Below are 23,438 nucleotides of genomic sequence, written 5' to 3'. Positions count from 1 at the left end.
TAAAGAAAACAAAAATGTTATTTAACATTTTTTTCTTTATTGATTGAAAAAATTTTCATGGTTTTCAAATTTGTCTTGAAAATTTCGATAAATTTAATTAAATTTTTTGTCATTTTCACATTTTACACAATTGTTGATGTTGATCCCATATGAAAATTATTTAACTTTTATTATCACTTATTATTTTTGAAAATATAAAACTATCAAATACACAACTATAGAAATACACAAACATAAAATCAAACTATACAATTTTCCACAGTTCTATTTACTAATTTTTTTTAACGTCTGATATAAAAAGAAAACCATAAATGATTTTTCAAACCAAAACAAAAAATTCTCAAGCAAAAAGATTCGCTTTCTATAAAAAGACAAATTTTCAACTAAAATTTAATTTAAAATATTTAATTTTCAAGCAAAAATGGAATAGTCGAATTTTCAGTTAAAAAATTAATTCTGAATTTGAAATAATGGATTTTCAATGAAATTGTAAAATTTTCATCTAACGAGATGAACCTTTAAACAAAACAAAACTTTTAGCCGAAATCAGAATTTTTCTAAAGAACAGTTGAATTTTTAACCAAAAATTTAATTTTTAACAAAATAGTTGAAGTTTCAACTAAAAAGGATCAATTGTCAATAAAAATGGATTAGTTTAATTTTGAGTTTAAAAAATTAATTATCGAAAAAAAAATTAATTCTTAACAGCAACAAAAATAATTTTCAACAAAATAGATACATTTTTAAACAAGACGAAAATTTAAAAAATTAATTTTCATGAAACTAGATTAAATTTCAATCAAGATTTAAACAAGGTAATTAAATTTTTAAACAAGAATGAAAAAAATGTATACAAAATAGTTAATTTTCAAGCCAAAAATTGTACAGTTAAATTATTAGTATAAAAAATTAATTCTGAAAGAAACAAGATTGCATCTAAATAGTTCAATTTACAACCCAAAAGATGAATTATCAAACAGAAAACCGAGGTTTCCACAAAGAATTTCAGATTTCAAGCATATAGTTGAATGTTTGAAACAAAAGAATACTTTTCTATAAAAAAAATACGAATTCACAACAAAACAGACACTATTTTTAAGAAAAATGATTAATTGTCAACTAAAAAACGATCAGTTGTCAGCCAAAAATAAAATGGTTGAATTTTTAGTTTAAAAAATTAATTATTAACGACAAACAAAATTTTTTTAACTAATTACTTAAATTTTCAACCTAAGAGATGAATTTAATAAAATATTAATTTTCAAAAAAAATGTGCAAATTGCAACTAAGTGATGGAATTTACAACTGACGAGATGAATTTTCAAGCAAAAAAATGATTTTTTAATAAAGTAGTTCAACTTTAAACCGATTTATTGAATTTTCAAGTAAAAAAGAGTTTTAAAAAAATACAAAAAAAATCATTCAAAATGTTAAATTTTCAAGCCAAATTTGGAATAGTTAAAATTTTAATTAAAACAATTAATCCACGAAAAAACCCCGAAAGTTCAACAAAAAATTTAAATTTTTAAACAGAAAGATGAATCTTCAAAAAAAATTAACAAAAATGTGGTTCAAATTTCATCTTAGTACTTCAACTTTCATCCAGGAGACAAATTTGCAACCATAAAAGATTTTTCAACCAGTAAAGAAAAAAATGTATTTAAAATATTGAATTATCAAGCCAAAAATGAAAAAGTCAAATTTTCAGTTGAAACAATTATGTAGTAAAATTTTAAACAAAAGAGCTGAATCGTCAAAAAAAATTAAACAATTTAGTTCGAATTTTAACCAAGTAGTTCAACTTTCAACCAGAAAAACAATTTGCAACTACAAAAGATTTTGCAGACAATAAAAAAAAATCAGGGAATTTTCCTTTTCTCCGACATGTTCTTAAGACAAATAAAAATCAGCTACACTTTTCTCATTTTTTAACCACTGGTATCCAAAACGAAGATTTTAACTTTTTTGGTTAAAGTCAACTGTTTGTTCTTTTTTGAAAATTAAACTATTTTTTTTTAATTTGTTATTTTTTTTGGTTTAAATACATCTTTTTTATTAAAATATTAACTATAAAATTTATCGTTTACAATTCGAATGTATTAGATGAAAACTTAAGTGCTAGTTGGAAAAGCTGACCTATCTTGTTTAAAATCTATTTTCTTGTTGGTAGATTCATGCTTTTAATTGAAATTAAATATTTTATAGTTAAAAATTAATCTATTTTGTTAGAAATTCGTTTTTGAAATCAAAAATTAATTTTTTTTAATGAATATTAAACTATTACATTGCTTGTTGATAATCGGTCCATTTTTCGCGGAAAATTAATAATTCTGGTGGAGAATGCTTCTTTCTATTTGTAAATTCAACTACTCCTCCTTTTTAGAAATTAATTTTGTTAATCGAAAATTGAAATTTGGTTGAAGATTTATCTATCTTTGTTGAATTCACTGTTTTTTATTTTTAAAAATAGCACTTTTTTGTTCATATTGTCTATTACATTTTTTGTTAAAAATTCCTTTTTTGACTGAAAATTTGGTTTAAGAATTGAACTATTTTGATAAAAATTAATTTGTTTAGTTTATGATTCATCATTTAAAATATGAATATTCATCAATTTTTCAAAAACGATTTTTTTTCTTTTTCTATTATTTTAGATATTAGATACTCTAAAATCCAAAAATTCTGTATAATTATTAATTTTATATTTGAATTTGAAAATGGTTTAAAACAAAAAATAATAATCAAGGGATTAGCGCGCGTGTTGGTTTTCTAGTAATCCATGAAAAATTTAATTTTTATTATCAAATTTTTAAAATTATTTAAATAAAAAAACAGTCGATTCCTAAAATTAGAATTCTGTTTGAAGTATAATTGAGGTCAATGGAAATTAATGAATTTGTAGGGTGTCTCGGGTTTTTATTCCATTTATAGCGTCCCTGGTTTCGGGGCGACGTGAGCGCGTTGCGTCTGGAATAATTTTAATCCGTGATATATGACTCTCCCTCTAATCAAACATGTTTCATTATTTTTTATCCATTCCCGCTCAGTTCGTAAACCTCTAACCTCTAATCATTCTCCATAGACTCTATAGATTCATTTTTCTGACGGAATGCTTTCAAAGTCAACTGGAGAACTTTTTACCAATTTTCAGAGATTCTTTCTCGTTTTTAATATAAAAATTAAACTCTGACCTATAATTTTCAGAAAATTAAAATATTAGATTTAACAAAGAACTTGGGAGAAGCATGATTTATTGTATTAATTATTAATTAATTTATAATTCTTAAGGCCATGTGACGAGTGGGCCACGTGACTAGATTCCTACCATACCGACACTTTTTTATTTCCTAACTTATTTTCACACGAAGCGCCACATCGAGTTGAAAATTTGGAATAATAAATAGGAAGCACTAAGGAAGGCGGGTCTGGTCATAAATTGTGATAATTATGTAGAAAGTATAAACAAATTATTTATAAAAAAACTTTTTTAATAAGTATACAAATTTAGGACCAGACCCACCTTTCTTAGTGCTTTTCATTTATTATCCCGAATGTTCAACTTGATCTGGCGCTTTGTGTAAAAATAAGTTGGGAAATACAAAAAGTGTCGGTAAGGTAGGAATCTGATCACGTGACCCACTCATTACATGGCCTTAAGTAGTTTATGAATTACAGTGACCGACTGCGGTAGCTAGGTAGTGATTCGCAACTTAGTCGAGATCTCGAATGTTAAGCATGGACGGACGCAGTTAGCTTTCGGATGGGTGACTGTTCGTGATTCTCGCATCATTTTGTTTTCTAAAAAAACTAACTTTTAAACAAAAAAGTTGTATTTTTTTACATAATATTTGAATTTTTAAACAAAAGATAAACTTTTTTGAAAAAACTAAGCTTTCAATAAAATTCAATAAAAAAAAAATAATTAAGAACTTAAAATAAGGATTTCTCAACCACAGAATTTAAAATATAAAGACTAAAGTTTGGTTTTCTACCAAGTACGATTTTTAATAACAATAAAGAAAAAAATTTTCATATAAAATGTTAACTTTTTAACCCAAAAATGGAATTGATAAATTTTCAGTTTGAATACAAATTAATTTGGAACAAAAAGGCGTATTTTTTTGCAAAATTTTTTATTTGTAAGCATTCTGATGAGAATGTAAAAATATAAATGTTCAACCAAAAATGAAATACTTAAATTTTCAGTTAAAAAAATTAATTCGAGACAAGAAAGACGTATTTTTAAAAAAATAGTTCAATTTTTAACCAACGATACTTTTAACTGAATAGTAGAATTTTCAACCAAGAAGATTAATTTTCTGCTAAAAAAGAGAAAATTATAATAAAAAACATGAGCTTTTAACCAAATACTTGAATTTTCAACGAAAAAAGATCAATTTTCAACCAATCACATACATTTTAACATAAAAGAGAAAAATCTTTAACCAAAAATGGAATACTTAAATTTTCTGTTAAAAAATTAATATTCAACAAAAAGTTAAATTTGTAACTAAAGAGATGTATCTTCAACCAAACAAAAAAATAATAATTGTTGATAAAGGCGAATTTTCTTCAAAACAGTTCAATCTTCAACCCGAAAATATACATTTTTAACCAATTACAAGAATTTTAACACAAAAAAGATCATTTTTCAACCAAAAATGAAATATTTAAATTTTCAGTTAAAAAAATTATTTCGGAAGAAAGAGACATATTTTTAAGACAATAGTTAAATTTGTAACCGAAGAGACTTTGAACTGAATAGTAGAACTTGCAATCAAGCAGATTAATTTTCTACTAAAAAGGACGAATTTATAACAAAATACATAATTAATTTTCAACCAAATAATTACATTTTCAACTAAAAAAAAGTTCAATTTCAACCAAATGCATGAATTTTTAAATGAAAAATATAAATCTTCAAACAAAAATATAATACTTACATTTTCAGTTAAAACATTTATATTTTAAAAAAATAGTTAAATTTGCAACCGAACAGATGTATCTTTAACCCAAAAAAATTAACCCAAAAATATATATTTTTAAGAAAAAAAGTTTATTTATAACCAAGTCAATGATATTTTAACTAAAATTATGAAACTTCGATAACAAAAAATATTTTTATAAAATATCAATTATTAATTAAAAATAGAATGTTTACATTTTCCGTGAATAGAATGAATTTACTCAACAAAAACGAATTTTTAGAAAAATAGTTAAATTTTCAATCAAAAGAGATGAATTTTCAACTAGAATGATGAATTTTTAAGAAACAAAAATTAACTTTGAAGAAAAAAGTTCAACATTTAATCAAAGACCAATTTAACCACTAATAACAAGAAATATTGACGAGAAATGTTCAATTTTCATACAAAAAATGGAATAGTTAAATTTAAAGTTCAAAAAAATAATTCTCAACGAAACCAATCGAATTTTAAAAAAAACTGAAATTTTCAACATGAGAGGTAAATCTTCAAACAAAAAATTTTCAACTAATCAAGATGAATTGTCAAACAAAAAATGTAATAGTTGGTACTTGAACCAAACAAAGTTTTTAATTTTGAATAAAAAAAAGCTGTTGATCGGCCAAAAAAGATGAATTTTCAAGAAAATAGTTTAATTTTTCATGTGACTTATAACGCAAATTAGTTTTCATTTAAAAAGTTGAATTTTTAAGCAAAAAAATTGAATTTTCAACAACTTTTTCAACTTTTTAAAAATAAAAAAATGACTTTCGTACCAAAAAATGAACTTTCTGCCAAAAAGGATGACTTTTGAACAAAAGATGGGTTTTCAATGCAGAAGCAAAAATTTTCTATTTAAAAAGTACAGTTTTCAACAAAACAGTTGAATTTTCAACCAAATATATGACTTTTTGATAAATATTAGAATTTCTAATAAAAAAATCTGCCCACCACATAGGACTTTTAACATGAAATCTCATGAATTCGGCAACTGAAAGTAAATTCTCTTTTGTGAAAGCTCCTTCGGCTTTAAAGAACACATTCTCATCACGTATCTCGTGAGACAAAAAAGTTCAGATCTAATTGAAAAACTATTTTTTTTATTGTACATTTTATTTTACACTGCGTGGTTTTATCCAAAAATTTAATTGGTTTATTTGTGATTTTATTTTTCTCTATTAAAACAAAAACCACGTCGCTTATCAAAAAATCATTAACAACAAATTTGTAGCTCTTTTCTGGGTGAAAAACTTGTTTAAAAAATTTTTTTAAACTTATATCGTTTGCTCAATTATTTTATTTTTAATGTTGTTTTTTACGAATAAACCAAAAAACTATGCGTTCAAGCGAAAAGTGATTAATAACGAATTTATAGATCTATTTTGGGTGCATAATTTTGTTAAATTAATTTATTTTTTTATTTTTTATAGTTTGAACGGAAAATGGAATTTTTGTTGATTTTTCATTATTTTTGTGGGGTCAAAATTCGAATTTTCGATTTTATGAAAAACGACTAAATCAAATTTTAAATAAAAATAACACCTTCTTATTAGAATGAAAATGTAAAAAGATTAATTTTGGACTACAAATGTGATAGTACATGTTTCAATTTTTAAAAAAGTTACTTTTCTGCCAAAGATGAATTTGAAATCCAAAAAGACGAAATTCCTATTCAAAAAGATGACTGTTCAACAAAATATTTTTATTTTCAACAAAATAATTAGATATTTAAGCCAGGAATATAATTGTTAGCCTAAGTGAGATGAATTCTGAATAAAAAGTCTAATAATAGACTTTCTAATTGAAAATAATTAAATTTTAACTAAAAAATATATTGGTTGCCTCTTTTTATTTCTGGGTGCTATTCATTCAGTTTTGGTTATTTAAGGCTATGTGTCGAGTGGATCACTTTACCAGATTTCTATCTTACCAACCATTTTTTTATTTCTGAACTTATTTTCACACAAAGCGCCATATTGAGTTGAAATTTTGAGATAATAAACAAGAAGCACTAAGAAAGGTCGGTCTGGTCAGCAATTTAATAATGATGATAAAAGCAAAAAAAAATTATTTACCAAGAAACTTTTTTCATAATTATTAAAATGTATGACTAGACCCGCCTTTCTTAGTGCTTCTTATTCATTATCCCAAATTTTCAACTCGATGTGGCGCTCCGTGTGAAAATAAGTTAGGAAATATAAAAATTGTCGATATGGTACGAATCTGGTCACGTGATCCACTCATCACATGTCTTTAAACGAAAAATTGAGAAAATTAAGAAAAAGGGGAAATTTATTTTTAAAAAGGGATAAAAATAATTCTTTTTAAAAAAGAATTTAAAAAAATAAAATAAGCAATAAGGGAAAGAGTCTGAGGATTAATAAGAAGAAATTAGAGATAAAGCGACCAGGATAAGGCGGATAACAAACTAAATAATCAGAAAAAATCACTAGTTTTTGAGGCTGGTCTCTAGTAATTTTTCTATGAGTAGTCATAAAGCAAAAAGCTTTATCTTTAACAATTCACTCATTTATTTTTTTATTCTAAAATTAAAAAATGTCTTTAGGTATCAAAATAAATTTTCCCCTTTTGGGTAACCTGCCGTGAATTGTGCTGACAGTCAGGCAAATATAGTTTCTTTTGTACCAGTTAGTTTTTTCCACCAAAGTTGGCAGCAGTGGCTGTCATGGCTTCATGTTAAATACGACGCGGTTCGGAGCTCGTATATTTTTGACAATATTTTTAAAAAATAGTGACTGTGTGGCTACAATTTTTTTTTACAAAAGTGTTCTATTATTCTTGCATTTATTTATACAAAAAGTAGCTCGATAATTACTTTTTAATGCATAAAATACGATTATTTAGATCGTACCAGTCCAAAATCACCTGAAGATTAGTCCAACGTTTGAAATACGTAAGTAAAAAATAAAATTTTAATTATTTTTATATAATCAAGATGATTTCATTTATATCAAAAAAACAGAAATTTTCAGCTTCAATTTAGTACGTAATAATCTTCTCTTTTTTTAAATTATTTGTCGCAATGATGAGTTAAAATTTTTTTTCTTTTCATCTCGTACTGGTTTCCCCTATTTTTAGAAAGCATTTCACTGGGAATTTTATAAACAGAAGACATCAAAATTTAATGTTTAAACTTTATTTATTACTTTCGAATTAAAAAAATACTGAGTATTATGGATGAAGCTTAAGGCAAAAAATCAAATGCTCTAAAAATAATGTTAAGGTTGCCAAAATACATTAATACAATGATTGGATGGAAATTTTGGTAAAATATTATTTGAAGTGAAAAGGCACTTTTATGACAGTGAAATTGCTTCTTGGGACTAAACATTCCGAAATTCTTACGGTTTTGTACCGGATTAAGGAACCCTTTAAAGTGACGACAAACAAAAAGGTTGCCTGGCTCGATGATCAGAGCCGTAAGAAGGGTACCTACAGGAGGCACTGGCAGGTGCCTCCGCACTACAGTGATCCAAAAATGCATTGGAAAATTTATTTCTTTGAATTTTCGTACATACAGCCGCAAAATGTGTTCGAATCCAAAGATATTTTATTTTAAGATGATATTTATAAGTTCTGTAAGCCCCTTAAGAAAAGATACTTTTTTGGTAGATTTTATTCGATTTTTGGCGCTAATTATAATTTTTTTGTAGATTTTTAAAATGTAAATTGTTTTTAATATACAAAATACTATTTGCGACTAATAATTAAATTTTTACATAAATTAATTAAATTGTTTATTATTGCATTTAGACATTATCTCTTTGAATATTTAGAAAGTCTCGGTTTCTTCCGAATTTTCAACATATTTAAAATTTTTTAGTTAGATCGAGGTGAAAATCAATTAAATTTAACATAAATAATAATAATAATAATAATAAAAATTTTCGAACTGTATATAATAGAACCGAATTTGAAAACTCCCGACAGAAAATTTCTGAATTACAAAATATCCGATCTAGAAAATTCCCGAATTTAAAACATTAAAATTTGTTTGTAATTATAATTTTTTTATTAAGGAACAATAATCAACTATTTGTACAAAAATTATTTTTAATGTTTGAAGTATCTAAAATTTTGTTGGAATTTAAATTAATAATGATAGAAAAAAATGTTATCCAGAAATACATTTTTTCTATTATTATTATTTTAAATTAAAACTATAATTTTAGACACTTTGTACACTGAAGGTACTTTTTTATACAAGCATTTGATTATTTTATTTTTAATAAAGAAATCATATTCATAAAACATAATTGATAGATGCGATTTTTCTAAATTTTGCACTTTTTTCCAAATTATCACTTAGAGCGAAGTGATTATTCGTGCAATTTATAAAAATAATAGTTTAAACAATTTATTATTGTTTATAAAAATCTTCACTTAGTTAATGCTTCAAAGTTGTAGGTTTTTCTGAAATTGTTTGATTTTCTTTGACTTTTTAGTTAGAACCAAATAATAAATAATAAAATTAATTTTTAAAAAAGGCTCTCCGTATAAATGCTTCAAGGAAAATTTACATTTAATTTGGACCATATAGAAAAATTGAAGAGTACTTCAAGCATCTGTTTTATTTCGGAGCGATACATTCGCAACAACGGAAAAGATTTAAAAAAAAAGAGTTATCTCTATTCTTAATTTATTATTTATTTATAACTGAAAAGTCAAAAGAATGCAAAAAAATCCAGAAAAAAACGCAACTTTCTAACAATTTTTTAAGAGAAGATAGCTATAAACAATATTAATTTGTCTAAATGATTATGTTTGTCAAAAATTGTATTAATTTTAACGTAACTCTAATTGAAAATTAGACAAAAAGTAGAATATTAAAAAAGCATAACTTCTTAGCATTATTTAAAGATAATATTATGAAAACTAATAATAAAGTTTTTAAACAATTTTTTTTTTAACTTAAATAAATCATTACCTTATTCTTATTGAAAACTTGATTAAGAGTGGTAAATTTTACAACAAACAGCAACTTTCTATTATATTCTAAAAGCATATCATTATAAGAATACTTTATTTAAACAATTTTTCTGTAAAATATAATTTTTTATTGACATACTCTGACTGAAAATTTGTAAATAAATGTAAAGATTCGTAAAAAGGGCGACTTTTTCACTCTATTTCAAGAGAAATTTTCTCAAAATAATAATAGATTGTTTAAACAACAGCAATAATCAATTCAATTTAACAGAAATTAATGTTTAAATTATTTATTATTATTTATAATAATACAATTTTTTTCTAATTTTGGAAATCTTTTAGAATGTTTTTAAATCTTTTTAAATAATATCTTCAAATAAATGTTGTAAAATAAAAAATCATTAAAAATTTTCCGTGAAATCTTAAGAAAATTTTTTATATTATCTTGAAATCTTTCAGGATTCTTTAAAAATCTACATTTCACTTTGAAATCTTCTAAATACTTTTCCAATATTTTATGAATATGAAGAAAAAAATGCATTATTTTAAAACATTTCCAGATCGCTAAAATTGCTAAAAATTCCAAAAAAATCTTTAATATCTTCCAGGTTCTTTTTTGACATTTTTTGAAACCTTTCGGAATATTTTGTCATATTTAACATTTTTTAAAATAAATATTCTAAAATAAAAAATCATTCATTTTTTTTAATCTATTGAAAATATGCATATTTCGTTTCAAATTTATTGAAATCTTTTTAAGTCTAAAATTATTTTGGTATCTTTTCGAAATTTTTAAATAGTCCTTAAACTTATTCGAATTTTTTCTATAATTTTGTAATATTGCAAAATAAACAATTTTGCTTTTAAATCTTTTACTTTCCTTTAATAGAATTCAGGAAATCATTTGAAACGTTTTAAAATCTATCGAAAAATTTTTTTAAAAGAATTTTTCAAAATAAACCATTAATTAAGATTTGTCCTGGAATCTTGAAAAAATTATCATCAAACCATTGAAAATCTTTTTTAAAAAAATCGAAGTTTTATTTGAAAATCTTAATAACTTTACATTTTGTTAAACTTTTTTTTAATTTTTTCAAATTTGAAATTGTTTTTGAATCTCTTTGAAAGTTCTAAAACCTTGAAATATATTTTGAAGTTGTTCAAAGTTTTTCAAACCATTCTTTAATTCTGAAAAAATTAAAAAATGTCCTTCAAATCAAATCTTAAATAACAATGGATTATAAATATACTCCTTTTATTAATTTCCATACATTTGTTAATAAAATTAAGAACAGAATTGTTGCCTTTATTATTAAAGAATGATTTACAATTTAAATGTTCTCTTTCAAAAATTAATGTTGTGAATTAAAATTTCTAATTCGATAATTGCGATTTACAAAATTTGATAATAATTCAATAATAATAATATTCATAAATTTAATAATTGGGTGGGAAAAAATATCTATTCGCGCCGGGGACAAAAAAAGCAGAAAAGAAACTTCCTTCGAATAATCTTCAAATGAGCAGTATTAAATAATCTTTTTTTTTATCTATCGCCAACTTAATAACCGTAGGAATTTTTAGAGACGATATGGGACTCAGAGAGAAATCTTCCAGACGAAACAAGATTGCTTTTTAAGAAATTTTTTTTTTTTTTTTAACTAAATAGTAGACTTTTTAGGCACAAAAATGTATTTTTAAACAAATAGTAAAATTTTGAACGAAAAAGATAAATTTTCACACAGAAAATTAATGTTCTACCAAAAAAAGGAATTTTTAACAAAATAGTTCAATTGTCAACCAAGGAGATAAATATAAAAAAAGTTAAAAAATAAGCAGTTTCACTTTTAATCAGTCAGTTAAATTAAAAAAAAAACATACATTTTTAACCATAAAAATGTTCTACCAAAAAAACAAATTTCTAACAAAGATTATTAATTTTTAATCAAGGAGATGAATTTTTAAACAAAAAAAATTGTTTTTAAGAAATTACTTCAACTTTAAAACAACTAGTTGAATTTTCAACCGAGATAGATGCATTTTTACCAGTTAGATTTTCAACTAAAAACATGCATTTTTACCCACGAGAATAATATTCTACCAAGAAAAACGAATTTTTAACAAAGTAGTATAACTTTCAACCAAACAGTTGAATTTTTGACTCAAAAAGAGGAGTTTTTAACACAATAGTTAAATTTTCCAGAAAATAATTACATTTTTATTCAAATAGTAGAATTTTTAGGAAAAAAATAAATTTTTAACAGAATAGTTCAATATTCCAGAAAATAATTAAATTTTTAATCAAATAAATAAATTTTTGTCCAAAAAAGTTCAATTTTTAGCATATTAAATAAAATCTGTATCCAAATAGTAGAATTTTTAGCGAAAAGACATTCATTTTTAACAGAATAGTTCAATATTCCAGAAAATCATAATTTTGAATTAAACAAATAAATATTGGACAAAAAAAAGTTGAATTTTTAAAAAAATAATTGAAACTAAATAGTAGAATTTTTAGCCTAGAAAGATACATTCTTAACCATAACATTTTTATTCAACTAGTAGAATTTGTAGCAAAGAAATGAATTTTTCACAGAATAGTTAAATATTCCATAAAATTATAAAATTTTGAATCAAATATTCGAACTTTTAGCCAAAAAACTAGAATTTTTAACAAAGTGATTAAATTTTCAACTGAATAGTAGAATTTATAGCCAAGAAAGATGCATTCTTAACCAAATAGTGAAATTTTCAAAACAAAAGTATCTTCAACAAAATAGTTAATTTTCCAGAGAATCATTACATTGTTATCAAAATAGTAGAATTTTTACTAAAAATGAAAAATATTAATTTTTAACAGAATAATTAAATATTCTAGAAAATAATTAAGTTTTGAAACAAATATTTGGATTTTGGGCCAAAAAACTTGATGTTTTAACAAAGTCATTAAAATTTTAACTAAATAGTATAATTTTTAGCCAAGAAAGATACATTCTTAACCAAATAGTGAAATTTTCAAACAAAAAATGATTTTTAAAAAAATAGTTAAATTTGCCAAAAAATAATTAAATTTTTATCCAATAAGTATAATTTTTAGCAAAAAAACCACAATTTTTCAAAGAATAGTTAAATATTCCAAAAATTAATTAAATTTTCAACCAAATAATTGAATTTTGGATTACATTTTTATCTAAATAGTAGAATTTTTAGCGAAAAGGCATGCATTTTTAACAGAATAATTAAATATGCCAAAAAATAATTAAATTGTGAAAAAAATAATTAAATTTTTAACCAAAAAGGTTGAATTTCTTATAAAGCAGTTAATTTTTCCACAATTTTAAAGGAAAAAATTAAATTTTCAACGAAATAGTAGAATTTTTCCACACAAAAATTACTTTTTAACAAATTAGTTGAATTTTTGCCAAAATACTGAAATTCGAACCAAATAGTTGAATTTTTAGACAGAACACATGAAGTTTTAACAAATAGTTCAATTTTCAACCACTGAGATTAATCTCTAAATAAAAAATAAATTTTTAACAAAGGAGAATAACTATTCAACAAAATAGTTAAACTTTCCAGACAATAACTAAATTTTTAACCAAATAGTCGATTTCTCAGCGAAGAGACGAATTTTTTACAAAATATTGACATTTTTTAGAATATAATTAAATTTTTAAGCAAACAGTGGAATTTTAGACAAAAAAAGTTGACTTTTTTAACAAAATAATTGAATTTTTAACAAAATTATTAACTTTTCAACCAAATAGTCGAATTTTTAGACAAAACAAATACTTTTTTAACCAAAAAGTTCATTTTTAAACCAAAAATACCAATTTTTACCCACAAGAATAATTTTCTACAAATAATAGGAATTTCTAGCAATATAATTGAATTTTCAACGAAGCAGATGAATCTTCAAATAAAAAAAACTTTTTTTTACATAGTTGTTTAAGTTTCAGACAAGTAGTTGTTACAAAATTAATAATTTTTTAATTAAATAGTGCAATTTCAGCGAAAAGACGCGTGCAGAAATCGCCCGATTTCAAACTTAACACCGATATGGCCCCGATCGGATTTCCCGATCTGGCCCTGATCGGTAGAACTCTGTGGCCCATACCTGGCCCCGACCGGGCCAGACCGATTTCCTACTGAAACGCCATATCTATGCGCTTGCAGAACTAGTGCTGCTTGATGTTTTCTGATAGTACAGTGAAATTTGTATACATACTACTCGTTTATAATATTCTACCAATGATTAAAAATGCATAATGCGAGTAAGCCACGTGTTCGGATGCACCAAACACCAGCCAGTACACCTCGAAACCTGCGCGAGGAAGATGAGAGTAAGTAATTACACTCTGCGGGCTCATTGAAACCTAACCTCAAATACATTAATAATTAATTAAATTGATTCAGGTAAAATTAGTATATTTACAATTAGATGAGTCAAATATTATTATATGATAAAATGTATCAAGTTCTTTTGTTTTTAATTATTATTTAAAAACTCAAGGTTTTTCTATTTGATGTAGAGTTAGAATGATCAAATCTATTGACAAGAAATGGATTGCAGTATGCACAAAATTGTAATGTTTTTAGATTATGAGAATAAAATATGTGATACAATCGATTCTGTTATTGAAACTTTGATTCTGTATTTATAATAAATTCATTATAGACATACAATAAGGACAAATTTTCATAAAATGAATTTCAGAATCAAATAGTAAAATCAAAATGCAAAATGCCATTTGTGTAGGAATTCCAACAAGAGCTAGTTACTTTACTACGCATGCGTCGCATTCGGCATCTGATTGGTTTCACGCGAAGTTTAAAATGCTAAACAAAGTTATTTTTCTTTTTTATTATAAACAATGACATTTCAACATATAAAAATGTCCATTAGGTCGAAATTAATAATTAATAATAAAAATTAATTAAACGCATATTCTGTAAATATTATTTAAAATTACCAGAAATATTTAATTTAAAACTTTTCATTTTTGTTTAAAAGTAGTTTGGTCTATATTGCTTCTTAACAGACTTGAAAAAATAAAACGATATAATAAATGATAGCTCAATTTTTCGGCGAAAATATTATCTACTATCATTTTGCGAAAAAAGTTTTTCTAATTTGTTGAGAAGTTTTATAGACAAATTTTTTTTCAAGAAATTAAAATTGTTAATTAAAATATTTCTGGTTATCATCCATTTTTTTCATAAAAAACTATCCTTTTCCTCGAAAGTGATACCATCTACAATAATCTTACGTGTCTCAAAAGTATAATTAAATTTTGTAGTCTGAAACCTCTTCTTTTCGTGCATGTCGTTCTTTAATTTTAAATTAAAATAACTTGATTGGAAATTCAAAATATTAGTGTGGCACCGATGGGGCACCGATCGGGTCTCCCGACCTGGCCCTCCGACCTGGCCCCGATCTAGGCGTGTGTGTCATCCGCGATCTGGCCCCGACCAGGATCCCCGATCGGGATCCGATCTGGACGAATCTGGCCCCGATCGGGGCCAGATCGAAATTTCTGCACGGGAGAGATGAATATTTAATCAAATAGTTAAATTTTCAACCAAAGAGGTAAACCGTTTAAAAAATGGATGTTTAAGAAATTAGTTCAACTTTTAATCAACTAGTTAAATTTTCAACCAAAAAAATGAATTTTAAAACAAATAATTGATACAATTAATCTTTGGTTGTAATAATAATTAGTTTGTTGAAAATTTGTATTTTTGTTTGAACATTATTCTTCTTGATAAAAATTCATGTTTTTGGTTGAAAATGAAACTAATGGGTTAAAAATTCATCTTCCTGTGCTAAAAATTTAACTACTTAGTTGCAAATTCGTCTTTTTTGGTAGAACGATAATCTTCTGGCTAAATATTCATGTTTTGGATTGAAAAAGTAAATATTTGTTCAAAAATGCATTTTTTGTTGTTGAATTCAAGTGTTTAAATATTCTCCTTTTTTTCTTGTTGAAAGTTACTGTTTTTAATTGAAAATTTAACGATGCCATTTTAGATAGTAAACTGATCCTTTTTAATTCAAAATTCATTTTTCTTGATTAAAAATTTAGTTTTTGGTTGAAAATTCATCTTTTCTAAATAAAAAGTCAACTTTTATCTAAAAAAAATGCACTTTTTAGCTTAAAGATTCGTTTTTTGTGTAGCAAATCAACCCCTTTTGTTAGCAATTTATCTATTTGGTTGAGGACTGAACTACTTCGTTGAAAATTCGCTTTTTTTCGTTGAATTTAAGAGTTTAAAATTCATTGTTTTTTATTGAAAATTAATTTTTTTATCTGTAAATTTACATATTTTGTTTTTAGTTAAAAACTTATCTAATGTAAGTTTAAAATTTAACTATTTGGTTAAAAATTCAGATTTTTTCAGGAAAAAATGCAGCTATTTGGTAAAAGAGGCAAATAATTTTTTGAAAGTTTATTTATTTTTTTGAAAATTCAACTATTTTGGTGAAGTTCTTTTTGGGAAGAATTTAATTGCTTTGTTCAAAATTCGTCCTTTGGATTAAAAAATTATATTTTATGGTAGAAAAGTAATCTTTCATGGTTGAAAATTCATCTCTCTTGGTTTAAAAGAAACTTTTTTTTTTGATAATTTAACTATTTAGTTAAAAATTCAATTGCTTTGTTAAAAAATTCGTTTTTTTTTTTTTGACTGAAAATTCATTTTTTTATGGTAGAAAATTCATCTTTCTTGGTACATTAAATAATTTTAAATTTTCTTTATTATCTTTAAAAAAATGTATTTTGTATAACGTTCCGGAAAATTAAAACGATTTTTTGTCTCTAAAAAAGAGAGAAGGCCAATTGCGAAATTTAGTTTCGGTTTATATTTTGTAATGAAAGATCATGAGTATTAATTTGCTAAAATAGTAATATGCGCTTTTTCGTTGTTTTCAAGAAAATTAACTTTGAAATACTCGCTACAGGCCATGTAGAGTTCGGCTAAAAAACTTCCTAGCGACCGAAAGATCAGGCAGTAACGCTCCGGCTCCATAGCCGGGATGTTGCGTGTTCGATTCTCCCAGGTTGTACTTTTTTTATTTACTCAAATGTTTATAAATATAATTTTTTCAATAATATTTGAGTTATTTGAATACAAAATTTTGTTACGCCTTTATTTTGAGGGAAAAATTGACTTTTGTAACTTTATCATATTTTTTCACAAACGAATTTGTTTCCTATAAATGTCATTAATTTTTAAAAATGAAATTTAGGAATAAGAGAACGTAATTAATGAAGCTGATAAATACCCTCGGGAAGCTCATCGGAAATTCGCAAATTTAAAAATATTTATATAAAGTAAAATAAATAGTCAAAATACGTTTACGAGAAAAATAAAATATATTTACAAAAAAGTTCAGACATTCCTGTTTCCAAAAACGCGTTTTGGGCATTCCCGCGAGTGAATTTCCAGCTTAAAAAAAAAAAAAACAGTATAAATACAGATTCATACGTCTAGACCACACGTCTAGACCACACGTTCCGACCACACGTCTCGACCGGAATAAGAAAAATCGACACGTTTTTTCAATTAGATAACATTATCCACGAAAAAGTGTTTCGCAATCGACTTACAGTTGTGAGAACATAATTATAAATCTATTCATATACCAGGAAGATATTAATTCTGGAAGCTTAGGGCATAAGAGAAGAAAGAATTCCATAGGGTATCCCGCCACGCCTATAAATTATTCAGTTGCCGCAAAAAGAATCGGCGAGTCTGATCTATTCTGCAATTAGGACCTCCTCGTGTCCGTCAGTTCAGGACACGTGTAAGACATTTCTGTCTCGATACACGTGTGTCCTAAAATTGTCGCCTCATGGCTTCAACTTTGCCCTGCCATAGGATGGCGCACGCACTCGGCCTCTCAGTCTCTCCCTCTCTCCACTCCTACCTGTGCACCCATGCCCGTCATAAACGAAAGGAAAAAATTTTAGGAAAAATTCAAGTCAGTTTAAAAGAAATTTGAAAATATTTAAACCATTCTTAAAAATATATTAATGTTTTTACATTAGCTTTAATTGTGTAAAAACTTTTTAAATTCCTAAGGATCTTTTAAACTTACTTGAATTATTATTCTTACAATTTTTTAAAATCTTTCAAACATAAAAAATCGCCCTTTAATCTTCCAGAATTATTTTTAAATAATAAATTTGTCTTATTAATTAATTATTAATTTGCTAATTATTTTAATTAAATTAAATTAATTAATTTGATTACTTATATTTTTTAAGAAATTCCAATTTTATGCAAAACGCCCCAAAATTTATGCAAATCCACATAAAAATAAATCCATTTTTAAAATGATATTCGAGATAGCTTATCCGATGAAGTTTAATACGCATTTCCCATAAGAAAAAGAAAATTTATTATAAATTTTATTCAGAATCGTCAATATTAGCTGAATCAAAATGAAACGCAAGATTTCTGTTCACAATTAGCTATAGAATGAAAATAAAATATTACTGTTGATTGTCAACTGCATAAGTCTGTTTTATATGGCCCTAAAAAACCCCATAAGTGAAAAAATGGGTTTGCGAGTTTCTGGCGCTAATTATGATTCTTTTGTGTTGAAAAAAATACAAATTGACTATGATACATCAAACACTATTTATTCTTATATGTTCACATAGATTGTTTAAACAATCTGTTATTGTTTTTAGCCATTTTCTCATATAATTAAATAGAAAGTCGCGGGTTTTTCACCAATTTTCAACTTTTTTTGTAATTTTCAGCTAGAGTGAGGTAATAGTTAAGTCATGTTAACAAAAGTATTTGTTTTAATAATTTATTATTATTGTTCGTAATATTCTCTTTGAATAATACTATAAATTGAGGTATTTTCTTAAATTTGCAACTTTTTATCCACTTTTCACTTGAATTGAGTTCATATTTAATTATATTTAACACAAATAATTGTTTAAACAATTTATTATTGCTTATAACTCAAAAATGTAATTTATTAACAATAAAAGTTCATTCACGACAAAATAGTTCATTTTAAAAATTTAAAAATTAAAAATTAATATTCAACCTGATATTTATATTTTCAACTAGAGATGAATCTTTAACAACAAGAAAAATGATTATTTAACGACGGCGAATTTTCTGCAAAAAGTTGAATTTTCGACTAAGTAGTTCAAATTTAATCCAAATAGTTGATTTCTCACTAAGAAAAACAAATTAATTCTTGACCAAGAAGATTAATATTCTACCAAAAGGAAGAATTTTTAACCAGAAAATATCTATTTTCAATATAAAATATCAATTGTCGACGAAAAATATATTAGTTACATTTTCTGCGAAGAAAATTAATTCTCGACCCAAAAAATGAAAACAAATTTTTCGTAAAATATTTAAATTTTTGACAAAATAGACGAATCTTCAAACAACAACAAAAAATGAATTTTCAACAAAGCCTTTCCACTTTCAAATAATTAGTTTAAATTTTCATTGAAAATAATAACTTTTTAACAAAATAATTGCAGAATTCCCCAAAACATAAATTTAAAAAAATGTGTAATTTTCAACAAAATAGTTACATTTTGAAACAAAGAGATAATTTTTCAATAATGAAGACGAATTTTTAAGAAATAAATTCAAATATCAAGCAAGCTGTTAAAATTTCAACGAGTTAGTTTAATTTTCATACAATAAAGATGAAATCTCGACAACAATTGAATTTTCTTATTGTAGAAATGAAGTTTCGAATCAAAAACATAAATTTTTAACGAAAATGTTGAAATTTTAGACAAGAAAGATGGTTTATAAAAATAAAAAACTGATCGAAAATCTTTCAATCTTCAACTAATAATGACATTTTCTATTACTATCATTTCTATTTAATTTAAACTATTTTTGAAATCTTAATCAAATAAAAATATGATTTTATCCTAGGCTAATAATTTTAAAAGAAAAAGTTACAATTTTAATTAATATTTTGGCTAATTCTTAATGTTTCTTTTTAAAATTATACAGCCGTAAATTAAAAAAAAAATCATTTCTTGTTTTTTCGAATAATAAAGATATAAACGATGAACATTTAGAAATTTATTTGACGTTCATTTACATTTATAATTATCGATTATTTAAACAATTTTCAAAAACATATTCATAATTAAGTTATTTTTCAAAGAATCAGCACAATTTTTTTACGGAGTCTAAGTTGTTTTTCTTCTTCTAAGTTGCATTGTAAATTTAGAAGAATTATTAATTATTTAAACAATTTCCATTAAAAATTCAGAGTTTGGCTATTTTTCAAAGAATAGGCTCAAATTGTTTCCAGAAAAACCACCAAGAATGTATATACAATACTCTTTTCTGCGATACTTTGCAACATTTACAGTAATTGTTTATTATTTAAGAAATTTAAATAAACATATTCAGAGTTTGGTTATTTTTTAACAATTAGGTCAATTTTTTACAGAATTGAGTAATAATATCTTTCAGATGATATTTTTCTATAATTCTCTGCATATTTCCAAGAATTATTTCTTATGTAAAAAATGTTAATAAACAAATAAAGAGTTTGGCTATTCTCCAACGAATAGGCTCAATTTGTTTTTTTGTTAAACCACTTTTTTCAAACTTCAGTTTCCTGTTTGAATATTTTTGATTTGAATTGAAAATGTTTTGGTTGAAAATTTAACTTTCTAGTGGAAAATTGAACTATTTTCATGAAAAATTTAAGTATGTTGTTGGAAAATCATTTATTTCAGGTGTTGAAATTATATATTTTTTAACTGAAGACTTAGGTACTCCATTTACTATTGTGAATTTACGTTTTTTTTTCATTGAAAATTCATTTACTTTGGGGTGACTTTTTTACTGGAGATTTAACTTCTCCATTTATTATTGTCCATTTATCTTTTACATAGAAAATTTAATAATTTTGTTAAAAATATATTCTTTGGTTGAAAAGTCAACTGTTCTGTTGGATATTTATCTTTTTTGTCGAGAATTCAACTATTTTGCTGAAAATTCGTCTTCTTGGGCTTACTTCAACTGTTATTTTAATTAAAATTAAAGTTGAATATCTTTTTTAAGAATTCATTTTTAGTTAGAAATTAATCATATTAGTTGAAAATTCATTTCTTTTCTGTAAATTTTAACCATCTTGTTATAAAATTGTTTTTTTAAATCATTTTTTAAATTCTAAAATAACTACTCTAATTTTTGTTTAAAATTGTTTTTTTTTTGTTTGTTTGTCATTTTTCAACTGGAAAATTCTTTATTTTATTTGAAAATTCAACTCTGATCAAAAACTTAACTGCTTTGTTGAAAAATCATTGTTTCTAGTTTGAAAATCTATTTTTTAACTGAAAATTTAACTACTGCAGTTAAAGAATCATCATTTTCGTTAAAAATTCATCTTTTTGGTTGAAAATGTAATTTTTCAATTAAAAATTTAAGCACTTCGTTGAAAATGCATGCATTTTGTTAAATATTCTTTCCTTGGTAAGAAAATTAATCTTCTTGGTAGAAAGTTCAACTAGACTCCAGGTCCTATAGAAGGCGGTCTGGTTTTGTAATTCAAAGAACTGCTGGCCCACGCAGTTTCTCAGGGGGCAGGTCGAGCGACGGTTGGGACTCTCGCTTTGGGAGGGACGTAGTGCGCGAGTACGCAGTCGAGTATATTGCGTAATACTACGCATTCCAATTAAAAACTGTTCAGGTGGCCCTGACTGCTTAGGTTTTGAGCGTACCGATTTAGTAACAAGGCCAGTGTAAAGCCACCCCCAAAAGTTCATCTATTTCGTTGAAAATTAAACATTTTTGTTAAAAATCAATCCTTTTCAGTTAAAAATCCCTCTGATAGTTTAGGCTGAGCAGCACGCAATAATTTTATGTAATCGAGAGTAATCTTCCCAGTGGGCACAAAATTTAGCGACGTCTTTACGACATCGTTGCGACATCTGTACGACAACTTTACGATATCCTATTTCCATGTCATTAAGGTGTCTTTACGATATCGTAAATAAGTCCTATGATCTGACGATGTCTTTACGACATCGTAAAGACACCGAAACGACACGGACATAGGATGCCGTAAAGATGTCGTAACGACGTCGTAAAGATGTCGTTAAGACGTCGTAAATATGTCGACAAATATTGTGCCCACTGGATTAGGTTGTCCAGAGAATCGACCCACGCTGGACCGTAGTTTTAGGAGTTGTTTCCGCCTCGCCTACCAGTCTCTCAGTCTCTACCCCTACATGTGCACCATGCGCGTCATAAACGAAAGAGGATGGGTAACCACAAATCTTTTTTGATTTGTCGTACGCGTATAAAAAGGGCGGCCCAAGTGGAGAAATCCTCACCAAAGTGAATCGCAGATATGTGAAGATAGTCACGCTCGATATTAAAGCCCTTGACGAGCTACTTGAAGAAAGCACCTTCTCATTAGGAAGATTGCAGACTCTATTTGTACCTTGTTCTTCCCACCGTTACAATTAGGCTACCACACGAGCGGAACAGGAATCGGGTAACGCGATCTTTGCGTGATAGAAAGAGAGAAAAAGAGGAAAAGAGATGAAAATACGAGAGAAGGAGACGTCAAACTGGAAGATACGAGGGGTGTCTTTGCGATGACTTGGACACCCGTTGAGAGGTATATTAGACGGTGGTCGTCCGGACGCCAACATCACAACCCTACACGCCGTGCTACGAGCACCAGTTGTCCTCATCTGATATCAGCGATCCAACTGCGCTCTTTCTATCAACCAAGCAAGGTGCGTGTCAGTTTTCAATTTCTTATATCTTCAGCTGAGCTAAAAATACGGGGATTTCCAATTTATTCATATTCTTTGAATAAGTTAATACAGTGAAACCCGGAGTTAGTGCCGGTTGCGGGGCTGACGGTGGAACTATATCAGGTTGCTCCGAACTATTTTGTCTTTCTCCTGTTTCTCTCTCTGCTTTGTCACGCCTGAGTGCACACCGCACACCTCCCGCAGCTTCTCTCACTAGTCCTTGCCGCGCGGCGTCAATTCTTGGAAGAACTAACGTCGGTAGCGCTATCTCCGGGATTCACTGTAATTAGAACAGCATTGCCATTTTGACGCGACGAAGAGTCATTAAATTCTGCAGCGAGTCTGACCAAGACGTAAGGATTTCATCAGTGTTGCGGGATATTCTAATCAAAGGTGCAAACAAGATTGTTCTTTTTGTGCAATTATTAAAATTTGCGGTAGCAATTAGCTGTCAAGTAAAATAACAAAAAATGATGCAAAATTTTTTTAGAGAAGTATGGGTTTTCAGGAATTGAGCTTGATAGAATCAAAACTGTAAAATGTTCAGTCTGGGACAACAGAAACAAAGTAGAATGTTTTAACTCTGTCAATGACCATTTTCTAGTGCTACTTTTCAGAAATTTAAGATTTTCATAAAAGAGATATTATTTATCTGAAGTTGGATAAATGTGCTGTTAACAATTGAAAACTAAAATTATCCACCTGCAGATAATTTTTATCACGAGGCGGACAA

The 23,438-nt window shown here is 26.0% G+C and overlaps 2 protein-coding genes across 5 annotated transcripts in view; one reads left to right on the top strand and one right to left on the bottom strand.

The window, feature by feature from the left end:
- LOC117175713 (peroxisomal leader peptide-processing protease) overlaps window positions 1–23,438 on the bottom strand; it is a 288,980-nt gene that overhangs the window by 115,185 nt on the left and 150,357 nt on the right. The window lies entirely within an intron of this gene.
- The window catches only part of LOC117175370, a 135,202-nt gene continuing 133,815 nt past the window's right edge, over window positions 22,052–23,438 (top strand). Inside the window, exons 1-3 of the mRNA XM_033365079.1 lie at window positions 22,052–22,204; window positions 22,248–22,398; window positions 22,461–22,684. Coding sequence (XP_033220970.1) covers window positions 22,052–22,204; window positions 22,248–22,398; window positions 22,461–22,684 — 528 coding nt within the window. The remainder of the gene's footprint in view (window positions 22,205–22,247; window positions 22,399–22,460; window positions 22,685–23,438) is intronic.

The sequence above is a fragment of the Belonocnema kinseyi genome, chromosome 6 (assembly GCF_010883055.1).
Source record: "Belonocnema kinseyi isolate 2016_QV_RU_SX_M_011 chromosome 6, B_treatae_v1, whole genome shotgun sequence".
Classification (NCBI taxonomy): domain Eukaryota; kingdom Metazoa; phylum Arthropoda; class Insecta; order Hymenoptera; family Cynipidae; genus Belonocnema; species Belonocnema kinseyi.
The sequence above is the reverse complement of the archived record's forward strand: the minus strand, read 5'-3'. Positions and strand labels throughout refer to the sequence as shown.